Source organism: Netta rufina (genome assembly GCF_964035555.1).
Source record: "Netta rufina genome assembly, chromosome: 2".
Classification (NCBI taxonomy): Eukaryota; Metazoa; Chordata; class Aves; order Anseriformes; family Anatidae; genus Netta; species Netta rufina.
Window position 1 is genome coordinate 145717686 of NC_140124.1, and position 16038 is coordinate 145733723.

General features: G+C 42.4%; 1 protein-coding gene across 1 annotated transcript in view; it reads left to right on the forward strand.

Moving 5' to 3' along the window:
- The window catches only part of DEPTOR (DEP domain containing MTOR interacting protein), a 74946-nt gene that overhangs the window by 12246 nt on the left and 46662 nt on the right, over positions 1 to 16038 (forward strand). The window contains exon 2 of the mRNA XM_084282195.1: positions 15562 to 15740. Within this exon, the coding sequence (XP_084138321.1) occupies positions 15562 to 15740 (179 nt within the window). The remainder of the gene's footprint in view (positions 1 to 15561; positions 15741 to 16038) is intronic.

Sequence of the window (16038 nt, forward strand, 5' to 3'; positions counted from 1 at the left end):
AAAATTGTATAGCTTAGAAATCACAGTGATATAATAGAAAGCTGTTGATTGTTTCCTGATGCTCAGGAGGTAATTAACTTATACTTTCCTCTAGTTGAAATTAATCTATTTTTAGTAGGATGTGGAATGTGTAATTCCTTGCTTAAATTGCTATTTTGGTGCTCGGTCAGCGGAAACAGAGCAAGATTGTTGTGAAGAAGCTAAAAGTACTGTTATGATGCACAAATTCCAAAAGAAATTGTACAATTTGGAGAATTATTATATATTTACCTATATAAATGAATGAATGTAGGAAAGACAGGGAGAGTCCACCTCAAGGTGCACAGGGATAGGACAAGAGGCAGTGAGCCCAGTTTGCATGGGAATGTCTAATTAGACAACTGGAAAAAAATAATCACCATGAGGATAAGTCAAAAAATGGAATAGGGGCCTGGAGAAGCTCTGGAGTCTCCATTTTTAGAGATATTCAAGTCTTGACTCAACTTATTACTTGACCTAAGATTTACACATATGTAACTTACATACTAACCTGACTTGCTTTGAATGAAGGTTGGACCAGATGACCTCCAGACCTCCCTTCCAACCTGAATTATTCTCTATTTTGTGAAGGCATGGTGTCATGTCATACGATTTTAGCTGTGGTGACTGATACTATCAAGGTTTTGTTACTGGCTGATAACCAGCGGTCATTATCCACTCAGTTGTGCTGGTGGGAGGGCTTGTGAGAATAATTCCTAACCTTCTTCAGTGCAACATCAGCTAGGTTGGTTTGTACAACAGCTGTGGTGGTTGACAGTACCAATTCTTTCCCTGTGTCCAGCTTTTCAGGCAAATTTAAGGACTAGAAATATACCTATTTCCAAATGAATTGCCAAGAACCTTTGAAATCTGTTGATTTCCAAAACTGGATTTTAATGATGAATGTGAAGGTGAGAACGTGGTTCCATTGACCACGCTGTCTTAAGTCAGACCAGAACTTTTTCCTCAGATCACGTGAGATTAATGAGGGGCCAACATTGCAACTCACGCCACTGCCAAGAGAGCTTTCTGAAGTGAATACGAAAAATTTAGGAAGAACTCGGGGTTAGAAACTAGGATTAGAAACAAAATACATGTACTTAGGCTGTACTCAGGTTTTATATCAGTGCTCAAAGGATGAGAATAGAGAAAAGAATGGGGGTTGTGTACAGAGTAATACATGCTGGAAGGCTGGTCGATCACTTCAGTGCCAGAAATCACTCTGGCTATGTCATGTTGGCATTACGAGTGGAACAGTAATGCCAGGGCAAACCACCTGCTCCTCCTTTCTCACTGCCTGCATGGTGATGAGACAAGTAGATAGAGTGCTCTCAGGTCATCTCACATAGACGTGGTGCAAAGTGCCCAATTCGGCTGTTTATTTGTGTGCATAAATAGATCCCAATCTTTCCACAGTCCCATGGCTCCAGCTTTGCATGTGGAAAATAGAATTACAATCACTGTAAGGGAAGGAGGGAGGGTACTAGAGCTATTAACACTTTCTTCCCTTGGAGAGGCATGTCTCATCTGATAATCTGTTTGGAAGGTGAAGAGATGTATTCCTTTGCCCTTACAGATGTGGTGAAGGGTATACTAATAGATCAGTCATGTGCACTATCATTATCCTGATTTTTTTTTTTTTAATAATTACATTAAACATGCACAAAGCAATGAGATGTGATGCTTTCTCTTTGTACTGTTTTACTGTTTTGCTTTATCACAATGCTGCAAGGCCTGGATCCTTCAAAATATTTCATAATGGGGGGAAATCCAGTTATTTTGGCTTTCTATAAAGTAGTGGTTTTTCCAAATGCTATCCTGTGGACCTACTCTAATGAATCAGACAGTGGTGTTTGCAAGATAATTGCTTGCATTCACTCTGTTTGGCTGCAGAGGGGCTAGAGCTGCTCCAAACTAATATATTAAGAACTGCATATGATTTTTTTTCTCTTTTGTTAAATCTGTAAATCAACACCAGCTGAAACAGTGTATTCTACATAATTTCTCATGAAATATGTTTGTGCTTCATGTTGCTTCCTTTTCTGATGAATATGGAACATCTGAGTTTGTACGAGGCCAGGAACAGCAGTACTCTGGGGAAACACATTGCTGGAGCAAAGGAGGAAGAAAAGGGGATTGCGTAAACTGTTCAGGAGAAACACAATAAATATGGAAAGAAAAATTTCCTTAAACATATAGTGGCTGGGGAAGACATCCAGTGGACTGGTATTGTGACATTTCGTTGCAGTCTGAAGGCTGTACACAGCACATCTTTCCAGGCAAAAAATCATTATTTCACCTCAGAAAATGATAGACCTGTGGAACCCCCACCCAGAGGGGTGTTGGCCACCTGATCAGTGATTTCATGTTTTCAGTGCCCACAAACCTTCTGCAGTTTCAGCAGTTCATATATGCTCATATATGAGTCTACGTTCATATATAGTCTACGTACATGTGGACCAAAATCCTGTATTATTCTGCATTCAGAAAGCCCATTGTAATTACAGTCAAATGAAGACCTAATTGGCAGTGTTTGTGGTGTGCTTTAATAGCTGGGATGAGGAAAGGACTAAACCATGACAGGCTTGTTGGCATGCCTCCTTGTGTTGGGGTGGCTGTGGTGAGAGGTGCCCGTGGCCTACCTGCCCTGCTGTGGTTGTGCCTACAATCTGAGTAGGTACCATACTCTGGCTCCCCGCAGATCCGGCCTTTCTTCAGGACAGGAGATGCCAGTGCTTTTCATGAATAAACAAACTGGTTTTAGGAGTAACACACAGCACTGGACCATTTATGCTGATGAGAGGCGAATACCTAAGTCTGCATGAAGGCACAGTGCAGGCCTTGGCCTCTTGCCTGCTCTTCTCATGTTGCCCATGTGAAGCCTGTCCCGAACGATCAGCATGTCTTCTGGATTCACATTCAGGCCTGACCCAGAGTCTTGAAAATGAGGAGACATTTCTGCTCAAAAAGAGCAGTCAGGCACTGGGACGGGTTTCCCAGGGAGGTGGTGGAGTCCCCGTCCCTGGGGGTGTTCAAGAAGAGGCTGGACGTGGTGCTTGGGGACATGGGTTAGTGGGTGACATTGGTGGTAGGGAGATGGTTGGACCAGGTGATATTGGAGGGCTTTTCCAACCCTAACGATGCTGTGATTCTATAAACATGACCATATTGTTGTAATCTAATCCTACCAGCATTCGGCTATGGCTGATCTCGTATGTAAAGCCAGTGCTGTGATGTGGTGAATAAGGATCAGGATGCACATTCTGAGCTATTAAAGCAATAATAAGTCACGGCTTGAATTTACTGTCAGAGCGCATAAATACCTGTTCACTGAGCTTTCTGCATGTGTGAAGAGATAATTTTGCCTAGAATGAGAAGTGGTAAACACATGGTCCAGCAATGGGAGCAGGACGTTCAGTGGAGCAAGCAGGACTTCTCTGGGCTCCTTATTTATTTATTATTTTAAAGGAAAAATTTTCATTTCATTTTAAGAACAGGGGAAAAATGCTTCTGTAATATTTATCTTTTCAAAGCTCGTCTACTTGTGAACATTTAAGAAGGCTTAATCAAACATGACAAGTTCCTTGATAGCAGACTGACAGAAGGAACTGTTCGTGGAATGGTTATGCAGCAGCTGTGTATCTTTTCATATCATATATCAGATGTAGAAAACCGCTGAGCTCAACCAAAGAAACCATTCCCGGGATTTTTGTAAAAGTGAAATCCTTTGAATATAATTAGTCTTTAAATGTGTTTTTATTGATACATTTTCCTTAGCGATGAAGTTCTTCATTAGCGTGCCAGAATTTAAGGATGAGTAACTGCACGCCATTGACTAATCCACTTAAATTCCTGTAACATAATTGTTCACGTTACATGTCTGTATGGCCTATACAATGTAATGGATTTAAAGCAAATAGGATCTTTTTTTATAATTAAAACATTTGTGGCAGAGGGTGATCATTTCTCTGTTTAAAAAAATAGATGCAGTAATGTTATATTGCTGAATTGTTGAGTAAAACCATTGTTGCCATTTGGCAGAGATGCATTTGGAACTAATTTAATGTACTCTGGAGCAATTGATAGTTTTCCGAAACATTTTTCATTTTTCTCTGGAGAAGGAGATTAATTTCTTCTTCTTCATTTGTCACTTCCTGTTGAGCCTTAGTGGATGTTACAGGTTTCTCTTTAAGAAGAGCATATATAAATGAGCAGAATGTTAGTTAGGATTATACTGCTTTGTTGCCTCCAGCTGGCAGTGAAGGTCATACTGGCTTATATTTTACACTTAAAGCAATGTTTTTCTTAAGCAAACATGACAACTTAAGGGAACTGAAAAAGGCTGTAACATGAGTCTACTTAGGCTTCTGTCACGTTTTGATTTATTTATGTTAATAATTGCATACTTTATATTATTTCAGTAAATAAATTAAAATAAAAAATCATATGCCACTATATAAAATGAGACAAATTCCAGACTTAAATAGAGCCGGGTGAGAATGACTGTACAGGCAGGCAGTTTGTGGTAGCTTCTCGAGATCTCAGATGAGGGCTGGGAAGTTCCTGCAAACTAGAAAAGATTTGGGTCTCAGTGGGACGAGTGGGTGTTGTATGTGGAGACAGGAAAGCCAACAGTGTACAGACATGTAGAGACTTTATCCAAATGTAGGTTTGGGCTGGCAGAGTGATCCTCTGCCGTGGCTGTTCCTCCTGGCTTCTGTGCTTTGATTGAGCAAGGGTGCAGACCTGACCCCTGGCCTGTATATGTGCTGCTGGCCAACTGATGGGATTTTCTCACAGCAGACACCATTTTTTGAGACAGCTGTTTGTCACTAAGCTTGTAGGATTTCCCTCAGATGTTGTTGGAAAACATGCAATGAGTTTGGTGCTGACTATAAACTAGCGATGGGCCAGTTTAATAGCTGCCCTCCAGTCAGCCACATAAGGACCGGTGTATATTTGCACAGTAAAAATGAAAACCAAGTAGTATTGTGCTCCAAAAACAAGAAAACATGTTCACAGATGTGGACGCTTCTTGTCATACCGACAGCTCGTGTGCTTTGGCAAGCGGATGAAGAACGGCAGGTGTCACAGATTTATGGGGAAGCTCCCAAGCAAAACCCTCAAACATAACCTGTTTATTCTTTAAGAACAATAAAGAACATTTTTTGTGAGTCAAGTGTGATTACATACCTCAAAATATGCATTTCACAGAATCACAGAATGGCCAAGGTTGGCAGGGACCTCTGAAGATCATCTGGTCTGACCCCCCTGCCGAGCAGGGTCACCTAGAGCACATTGTGCAGGATGGCATCCAGGCCGGTTTGGGATATCTCCAGAGAAGAAGACCCCACACGTTCTCTGGACAGCCTGTCCCAGTGCTCTGTCACCTCTCAGTAAAGAAGTGCCCCCTCATATTGAGCCAGAACTTCCTGTGCTTTACATTCACGTATATGGATTCCTTAGTCTATTGAATAACGCTGCATTCACATCATTGTGCATCACCAAGAATGGAATTAAGATGACGTGATGCCTTATTAACATCTGACTTTGCAGTTACCTTACAGGGCTTGGTGTCGATAGAGCCTGTCTCCCCCACTGTCTCACAGATACTTCCCTGATGCACAAATACTCTTGGACCCTCCTGCATACACACTTCACATTACACACTTCGAAATTAATGTGCTACAAGGCTAATTGCATCTATCAGCCCATTAAGCAAAACCACATGCCCTTTCTTATGTGAAAGCCAGACCTCTATGATGGTATACCCTTGTCTCTCCTGGAAACTAATAAAAATGTTAGAGAGCCCTTTTAAGATGGTTTCTGTCTGCATAATCACTTCTGCTTAATTTAAACAAGGCAAGATTTTATTTGTATTTTTATTTTTTTCAGTTGAAAGAGGGCTTTGAAAAGTCGGTGAACCCTGGTATAGTGCATTTGAAAGCCAGCCTCTGATATTCTTTCTACCCATAGTGTTCCTAAGGTTGTTTACAGAAATCAGGGTAAGTCCTGTAATTATAAAATGCAGGAAGGTCTTCTGCAGACTGCTACAATACAGGAGCCTGTAATGTATTTATCACACTTCTCTAAAAGTTAGGTGAGTTCTTGCGTCAAGTAACAAACTGAAAATCTTGCTCAAAAACTTTGTCTAGTTTTAATCTTAGCATCCCTCAACATCAGTTAAGCCCTTGGCTTTTAACTGACCTGAAAGATTATAGGCACAGTTATATTCCTCTTACTCTTTGTTTAGGTAAGGCTAGACTCCCAGGCCAGTGTGGTGTTTTTTTTTCCAGCTTCTGAGACTTGTTCATCTTTTCTCATACCAGCACAGCACTGCTTCACTGTCTCTCTGGACTTATCATTCTTAAATGAGGATGACACAAATGATACACAGTGCTTAGATGGTTTCTTGCAGTATCACGTACATGTACGGTGACAGGAACAGCTTCCCATTATTCCTGGAAACGTCTCAGTTACTACAACCTATGAATGCCTTTGTTTTTTGCATGGTCTTAGGGCATCGATAGCTTGTATTTGGTGGTAGTTCATCCACTGCATACTCAACTGATTCTTATTCTGTCTTGCCTTCAGCTTCCAAGTTGACAGTTTTAGCTGAACTTTTTGCTGTTAGTTCATGACCTTGCATTTTATAGTCTTACCTGTACCTGCAACTTAATTTCTTGCACCATGAAGGTCATCCAGTTGCATTTTTAACCACTTTTGGGTGATCCACTCAAATGAATGTAAACACTTCTTGTGTTTAAAAATTTGCACCATTTGCAGCTTTATTTTATAATTTAGTGGTCAACCACCGGATTTCAACAGACTTCTGGGTGACAGTGGAAGAAAATCACCCAAATCATGTCTTGTGTCAGGGCTGCAACCTATATATTGCAGTATTTCAGAATTGCCAGACATAGGAGGTAAAAAAAGCATGAATCAGTAGCAAAATACGGTAAGATTATTTTTATTTAAAGCATTTTGGTATAGAGTGCCTCTTCTATTCAGTATTTTTTCAGTTAGTGCTTTCACAGCTTCCTTCAAAATAAAAATAAAGACTTGTTACACCAAACATGAAAAAGGAGGCTATTCATTTAGAACACGAAGAGACAAAGTGGGAAGTTTTTCATACAACATAGTGAAAGAGTATTGCTTCTATAATAATTTTAAGATGAACCTACTTCATATTTCTTGGAAGTGAATAAAAAGTCTTGAATCATAGCCCGAATATAACATTCTGATTGCTATCAGTGATACACAGCACTAAGTAGTTTATTACTCATTTTATTACCTGTCAGGTACTGGCTATTTATGCTTACTGACGTTCATGCTTACACAGCCCAGTAATTGGATACCTCGCCAGCTGCTAGTTGCAGTTTTGTGTAGAGAGGGAAGAAAAATTGCTAAAAGCAATTGAGATCTCACTGCAGCATTATTAATGATGAAGGCAAAAAATCTTTTATTTGCTTTCGGGGGGTTGCTGGTAACTGCTGGGAGGGGTGCAAACAGATGGTGCCCCTCTGAGGAGGGTAAAATTTAGGGGAGCCATCGCTGTGCCACTGTACCACCTGCAGATGTGTGGTGCTCAGGCTGAGAGCAGCCAGGCCTGCAAGGACTTTGGGATCGTGGGTACCCAAAGCAGTAAAACATCTTGGCAAAACTATTTGTCACTCTGACAGGGTGGGAGAAGTACCACAGCTGCACCTGAGATAAACCTAATTTCAGTTCTCCTGTGGATTTCTTGGGTTAAGTTTTCAGATAGCAATATGTCTGGCTGCAGTGCAGGCCTGTGCAGTGCTGCTGGGCTTTGAGGGTGTTACAGGTCTGCTGTTCCCTAGGGCAGTGGGAGATGGGTGGTGGGAAGGCCTAGTTTGTTCCTAAGGAGCTCTGAAACCTCCTGCACGCAGTCACACTCAGCTTTGCCCTGTGGTAAATGTAAAAGAGACCTCAGCCTTGGTGCTTAAGGGATGTCAGCCTGTTGTTTTTTTTTGGTTCCTTAGCCCTTAGGACACAACGTGCTTCCAAGAGAGAGGTTATGGCCCAGCCACGCTTTCTGGCACCCAGATCCCTTGTGTCCCTGCTGCAGCCTCTCCTACTGACTCCAGTGCCACAGCCCTGCAGTCCCACATCCTGATCCTCATTCTCCTGTCAGTCTCTCCAGGCTTCCAAGTGGCAGTGACAGCAGTAATAGCTGTAGGGCTTAGGCTTTTTAAACCATATTTGCCCTAGTCAGCATTTCAGAGGAACATTTGCTTCTGCTGGCCATGCTACTGAGATAACAAGTCCACATTCTCTGACAGATTTCAGTATTATTATTTTTTTTTTTAACTGACCTTCCAGGAGTCCTACACTGTTTCTTCCTCTGTTCTGCCTGTGAAATACTTCATTGAGAGTGATTTTTGGCAAAAGTCCAGGAGAGTTGTTAGGCTTTTGGTTACCGTGTTAATCCAGTGAAGGGATGTCTGTAACAAAACAGCTGTCCTGGGGTTCCTGGTCTGCACTTTGAAACTGCAGTGGGCTGGTTCTTTGGGGATCCACATAGCACTGACACACAGATTAGGGACATGGCTTAGTGGTGGGATTGGTGGTGTTAGGTGGTGGTTGGACTTGATCTTAAAGTCCTTTCCAACCTAAGCAATTCTGTGATTCTGTGATTCACACAACTATATTTGACCTGCTTGTGGAGGAGGAGAAGTGTGAGCTCCTGAGTTTTGAGAGCTTCCACCCCAGCTGGGGTGGAGTGGGCAGACTTTCACTTTCCTTATGACTGGGGCAGGTGAAATAAGAACTTGCCTGCAGTTCATGTTTTCTTCTTTGCAAAGCCCAGATTTATGCTTTCCAGTGAGGCAGAAGCACTGGAGGTTAAAGTGCATGGGCAGTTAGAAGTATTAGTCATGTTTGTATGTACATTTTAATTAAAAGTGAAATGAAAGTGGCTGACTTGGCAGGCAGGGAGATTAGCAGCTTTACAGCTTCATGTGGACAGAGGGGATAGTGTCATGTACTGTAGTCTTGTGAAATGCTGACTTTCCCGGCTTCTCTGAAGAGAGGAGACGAAATCTTGTTCAGATCTGGTGATACTGTTGGACTACCGTCAGGCATGGGTATATCACAGCATGAAGACAAGAGTGGAGGGCATCAGCAGTCCTCTGCACACATTCCTTTCCCTTACAGAGTCAAACCGTAGAAAAATGCCTACGTAGACATTCCAAAACTTGACGTAAATGTTGTCTAAAGATCCTGTTTGCATTCACTGTTTAAACAGATCGACAATGTTATGATGTGCTGTTTTTAAATGAAGACCAGATACAAGCTCAGATAATTGCACCTTTGAGTCTTAAGAATGCAACTTTGGTTTTGTAAGCAGTCTGTACTTTTGTGACAGATCAATGCAAACACACGGATCACATTTCCTCAACACACAGTCTGGAGTAATCACCACAGAGGCTATGGGTCTGAATTTCTGGATTGAATTTGTGAGTGGAAAGAGTCTCTCCAAGAGATGTCATTTTGATTTCATCCTAGACCCTACGCCATGCTTGGGTCTGCTCTCCAGAGCTTGCTTTGACCCCTGGCCAAGTCAGTAGGGCATTGTGAGTATTCAGGACTTCCCTGGGCACGCTCAGTGACCTCATTACCCTCCAAATTTATAAACAAGGACATAAAAGAGGCATCCCCGCTATCTTATTGGAAGTCACAGAAGCACTGTGGGATCGTCATTTCTTTGGAAGCTTTGGGCTTTCCTCCATGTGCCAAGAGGCGGTTTGACTGCAATCTCTCCATCTGGCTCAGTGCTCTGGCATCTCCTCATGTTGACGGCATGGCTGTGGGCAAAAAGAAACAGAGATAGACACAGTGATGAGAACTGATAACCGGAGATGCTGTGAAGACACCCTTTCGAGCCCTATTTCAGATGGTAGAGTTTCTTCTCCACCACAGACACCAAATCAGAAATATCTCCATCCTATTTCCAGTATGACCCTGTGTTGTAAAGGGTGTTTTAGCTCCTGTGAATATCAAGTAACAGAACTCAGCGATTGCAGAGCTGAAGCATAAATAGAAAGAGGAACAAGCAGCAGTGAACTGCTGACACTTCAGCTGAGACTTGGCAAGCCCATCTGGAAATGCTTGTCCCAGCAACACACTTCACATTTGCACAGTACCTTCGTGATTGCCTCTGTGTACAAAGTTTATATCATCACTGACCTACTTTTTTTTTTTTTTTTTTTAATGCTGGCAGTGAAAAGGCAGAAGTTTAACGTGAAGGGAATTACAATTCTTAAGTATTTCACGTCGTTCTATATTTTCCTATGTGTGTATATGTGCGCAAACATTGCCATATGCTCACTTAGTCTGTAATGAACTGAGCCTGCAGCTGACCTGTGTGTTAACTTCCAGAGGGAATTTGGCTCCTAATGCCATCTTTTGGTAAGGACCTACCTCGTGCTGTAGACAGGTCATGCAAACACATGGAGAAAACTCCTTTAGAAAAAAAACAACAAAGGTTGTGACCTCTGTGAGGATATAAAACTGCTCTGTTTTCAATAGAAAAGAGATATTCGACTTACTGGTGCAGCACTTCTGATGTCATCTGAGAAGAGGTGTGGAAACATCGTGAACTGTCATCAAATATCCTCATCTTTGGCAAGATGTTTTTTTTCTATCCACTTAGTCCAGAGGATGCTGTGACTTGCTTTGCTTGGAAATAAGTAAATCTCCTTTGACAGAAATTCCAGACATATGAAACCGGTGAATGAGCTTGAAGATGGCAGAAACCACCTTCCGTGCTTTTCCCTTCTGTGCATCACCATTAATTTCCAAGGGATCTGATGTGGCTCAGCTCAGAGTTCGCCTGGAGGTGGTAAAGCTGCAGAAGTGGAACACGTCCTGGCTGCCAGGGCCGGGGCTGGGCTGTACGGACACGGTCACTGCAGCCAACTGCCTGGGCTGGAGCAGGGTGTCCTGCAGCCGCACTGTGCCAGCGTGCTGGGACTCATCAGCTGTGGCTGCGGCAGGACGTGCCTCATGCCATGGCTAATTAGAGCATCAGCGTACATTGTTCGGTAATTAGTAAATTCTGCGAAGAATAGCCATTTTAAGTGGTCTCTTCACTGGTATTCTTTCATTAAAAAAAGAGTAGTTCTACAATTATGTGTTCTGTGATACGTATGAGGTATATATACACACAAATATATGTGCAAACATATATATATGATGTATGTATGCATATAGGTGTGCATGATTGAATGTGTGTGCATATGTATGTGTGTGATTGCTTCTTACTGATTAAAAGTAAATGAGCAGAGCACAATGTCAAAGCCGTATAGAATCATAGACTCATAGTGTCATTAAGGTTGGAAAAGCCCTCCAAGGTCACCTGGTCCAACCATCCCCTACCACCAATGTCACCACTAAACCATGTCCCCAAGCACCACGTCCAACCTCTCCTTGAACACCCCCAGGGACGGTGACTCCACCACCTCCCTGGGCAACCCGTCCCAGTGCCTGACTGCTCTTTCTGAGCAGAAATGTCTCCTCATTTCCAACCTGAACCTCCCCTGGCACAACTTGGGGCCATTCCCTCTAGTGCTATCACTGGTTACCTGTGAGAAGAGGCCGACCCCCAGCTCCCCACACCTTCCTTTCAGGCAGTTGTAGAGAGCAATGAGGTCTACCCTGAGCCTCCTCTTCATACCATGCTTCCCATTAAGTGTCAGGATCCAAACTACTCCCTACCCATTTTTACTGAGCTTTGCTACAATAAATATAGGGGCAGTATAGGATGTACCAGGGAATGGCAGATGAATTATTCAGAAAACCACCAAGAAGAGCAGTAGGCTTTTTGTCTGTTCATGTGTAGAAATCAGGACTGGATGGTGTTCTGCAAGGCAGATGTTAGCCAAGCACACACTACTAGACTGAACAGAGGGAAGTAGCTGGGTGAAAGATCTGAGCTGTGGTCCAGTCGGTGACATCAGTGCTGTCTTTAGCCAGCACATTGGCCTTCTGTGGGTTTTAAAAGCAAATTCAGACTCTTGTGCAGTCACTGCCTTTGCGAAATCCTTACCCATTGGTTCGGAGAAAGATGCAACAGACTTTAAAAAGCATTATTTTCCCTAGAGGAAAACAAAACACAAATTCCATATAGCTGTGAGAGCAGTTTCTTCCCAAATGAGGTCCTGATTCTTTGTTCCTTAAGCAAAAAATTTGATTTTTCCATTTTCATGATTTTCTGACAGTCGGTAAAGAAAATGCCTAATGGCTTCTCACCAAGTAACGTTGTTCCTGACTAGCCCTGAGCACATTCACTGCGAAACAGGGGCACAGTGCTCTGGGTTAGCCCTTTCCACACTCCACAGGAGGAAGGCACTTTTATCTGGGGCAAGAGTCCCCGCATATTATTCATTAGCACCAACTCCTGTTTAGACAAGGCCCCAAGAAAACTGTTCTGGCATGCACACATGCAAATACAGACTGCCTCTGTTTGTTGTAAGAACAAATATGAGCCAGAGATATCAAGGTGGAAATATTAAAGGGTTGTGTGTGCCTGTTCCAGTTCACAGAGAATGGCTCAGGTGCTTTAGTTCTCACATCGTATCCCGCAGGTAGCAGAGACCATGGTCCCAAGTGCAAAATTCAGCATTTTACCTTGAATAATGTAGGGAATGACATATGGATGATGTGCTGGTGTACACAAGATTGCTTTCTAGAGTTCAACTCCAGTCCAAGGGGTTGCTGAATCAAGGTTTCCCCCATGGCCCTTTGTCGTTCACCCTTTTTCTTCTGCCTCTTCTCCCCTCCGACTGCTCAGGTTTGGTAAGGGAGCTGATTTTCCTGAGCAGCTCTTGTGAGAAACATCTTGTAGCGAGAGAAATGTGCCTAGTGTCAAGGGATATCTATTCCAGTCGTAACGCGGACTAGCTGATGGAAAGTGAGTAACATTACTTTCAGGGAAAACATTGAGGTCTTTTGATGAAAAGCCCATTCCCAGATGCCAAGGGATAAAGAATTTACCACTTCACTTGATCCTTGGTTCCAGTGTATAATCGCATTCTGTTACATTTTCTCCCCTTTTTATCCCATTTGATTTGGCTCCTGATAAATATGGCTGAACACCGACACGTTTTTAGAGTTCTGGCCTAAACTTTTGATTTATGTACTGCATAAATTGTAGGCACAATTTCAGTTTATTAAGCTACTTTGCCTCCATAAAATCTGATTTTTAGCAGATTCGTAGAGGTGAGGGAGCCTGACGGAGAGGAGAGCATACACCACAGGGGAGAAAAAGCAAATTCTCTTTTTGTTCTTTATTTCAAATAAATTAGCTGGAAATAATTCAGTATGCACACGATGGCTATACACTGCAGAGTAAGTTCCCACTTTCATTTGGAAATTGTACTTAAAGATTTTTTTCTTTTTTTTTTTTTGAAGCTTTTATGTGATAATGTTCTGTTTGACTTGATGACTTTGTAACCTCTTAGCAAATTTGGATCCACTTTAGCCAGTGGGTGGAGACAGTTAAGATAATGAAATTTCTACGAGTTACATGAATATAAGCAAAAGGTTATTGAGAGAAACCCTATAATGCTCTGAGTAAGAAAGAAGGCTGTAGAAGGACCCCATATCTTTTGACAGGACAAATAACTTAAAATACGTGAGACTACCAAGTGCAGGGAAGCCTTCAGCCAGAATTTAAGACACAAGTACTCGGTTTTGGTGCTCTTGGCTCCTGGCCTGTTTACAGAATACCGTACCCCTCTTGGCACACCCCAGCATGGAGCTTGTACAAAGGATTTCATAGAACCGGGGTTCCCTTTTGTATCAGATGAACACCATTCAGTAAGACTTGACTGAGAGGTGGGTTGAGCTGTCTACCTATGTATTATATGCCCTTTCCATATCTTTGTTCTTCTAGAGCATTGTGCAGCATAAGACTTGATGAACATTAGCAAAACCCGAAATATGTTTTGAAAGTAAAGCACAGTCAGAAATACTGATAATTGCATGTTCTATAATTAGAGCTGTGTGGGCTTTTCTTTCGAAGTATGGCAACAGCTGCTAGAGCACATCTGGAAAATATGCTTTAAGCAAAGATATTTTAGCTCAGAGATTTTCACAATGCATGTGATATTTACCAGTATTTCTTTCCAGAATACTAATCTGATTTATTAATGTTTTTAATAAAAAAAGTATTCGTTTTTTAATGCTTCCAGAAGCTGGCTTTGAATTCGTATCACGGATTGGACATTCCAGTGTAGTTCAAGGCTGAACACTGCAAAACGAAAACATTGCTTTGCTGCTATTTTTAGGCAGAAGTTTGTCTACTGCCCTAATAACACTGTCTTCACCAGTTTCAGCCAACTCTTCTCCCTTTCTTTGATTCTAAAGAGAAATAATTGTTTCACACTGGAGTCACATTGAGAGGCCAATTGGTCTCATGGCTGGACTCCTACTCTGTGTTTCCCGTGGCCCTGGTTAACACCCTGCTGTGCCATAAAGAAAATAGAGTTGTTGCTCCTACAGTTATTGCAGCATCACTCAGAACTTCATTGAAGTCAGTGAGAGTATTTACATGGTAGGACCCAGGGCACTTGGAAATGAACGGCAATATTTTTGCTTGTGGTAGGAGCCCAAGAGTTGTGGCTTCAATGTTTTCTTCCTAGCTGCTGTGTACATACCTGGCACTGCAAAAATGGGATGAATGAATTTATTAATGAAAACCAAAAAGAAATAAACAAGAAAGCAGAAAGCTAAACAACTTCAAAAAAAAACAACTATCCATTAATTTATTGACACAGATGTTACTCATTATATTTGTTTGGAAAAAAATGACTGAAAACAAAGATGCGAAACCCAAAGGCCTTTACTAACCTAGCCAGGATTTTGCATTCTGACCTAAGTGTCTCAAAATCAGCTAGCCTCCTTGCTTGCATTATGATGAGAGAATTTTGCAGATTACATTTACCAAGAGTTTGCAGAGTGAGGAATAGGTTTCCTTTTCTTTAGAGTAGGGGGCAACTTTTTTGTGCTAGATAACATTACGTTGAAACAGCTGTGCGACTGAATTTTAAATCATAAATGCTGTACTTTTGCAGCTGGAGGCAAAATGGAGTTACCCAATTGATGAAGATACTGCATCTAAAAAAATGCATGAGGTTTAAAAAAGTCTATGGCGGTGGTAGTGAAAAACAAAAGAGTGACATGGAACAAATTAGCAGCAACATGGGAAAATTAATTCCAAATTATTGACAGTTTAATTGACAGACAGGAAGCCTTTTAATGTGCTTCATATGCTCTGCAGTTCTTCTTTTTTTGGTCTTTTCCACTGGACAGAAAGCCAGTTTTCCCAAGGGTGGGGTTTGAAATGGTACCAATCGGTTTGTGGGGGTTGCCAGCATGGGTGGAAGGCTCTTTGCCCCTTGTGTCCAACAGCTGCAGGGTGAGCCAGGCTTGGGCGCACTGGCTCAGCTCTTTTCCCAGTTTTGCTGGTAGCAGAGGTTCTTTGAGCAGCGGATTCATAGGGTGATTTTTGACCCACAGGCTCCGACTGCACGAGGAGAAGGTCATTAAGGACCGGCGGCACCACCTCAAGACGTATCCCAACTGCTTTGTTGCCAAAGAGCTGATTGACTGGCTGATTGACCATAAGGAGGCCTCAGACCGAGAGACAGCAATTAAACTTGTCCAGAAGTTACTGGATCACAGCATTATCCATCATGGTAAGTGCAATATCACTTCTAAGCTAAAGCTGTTGTAAGTCAAAGAAAAATCCCACTCCTGTTTCTCCACTCAGGAATAGGACAGGTAGGGTCCTTTCCTTGCCAGAAATGGGGTATTTGGCTTGAAGGGTGCTGCTCCACAAGTCCCTCTGTTTCCCCAGGGACATGGAGAGGCAGTCAGGATGTAGAGTTGTGTTCCCCATTTTGGCACCGGAGGGAAGTCCCTGCAGACCATGCTGATGCTTCCCTGCCTCCCTGGCATCCTCAGCTGGATCCTGCCCCCTCTGCTGCTACCATC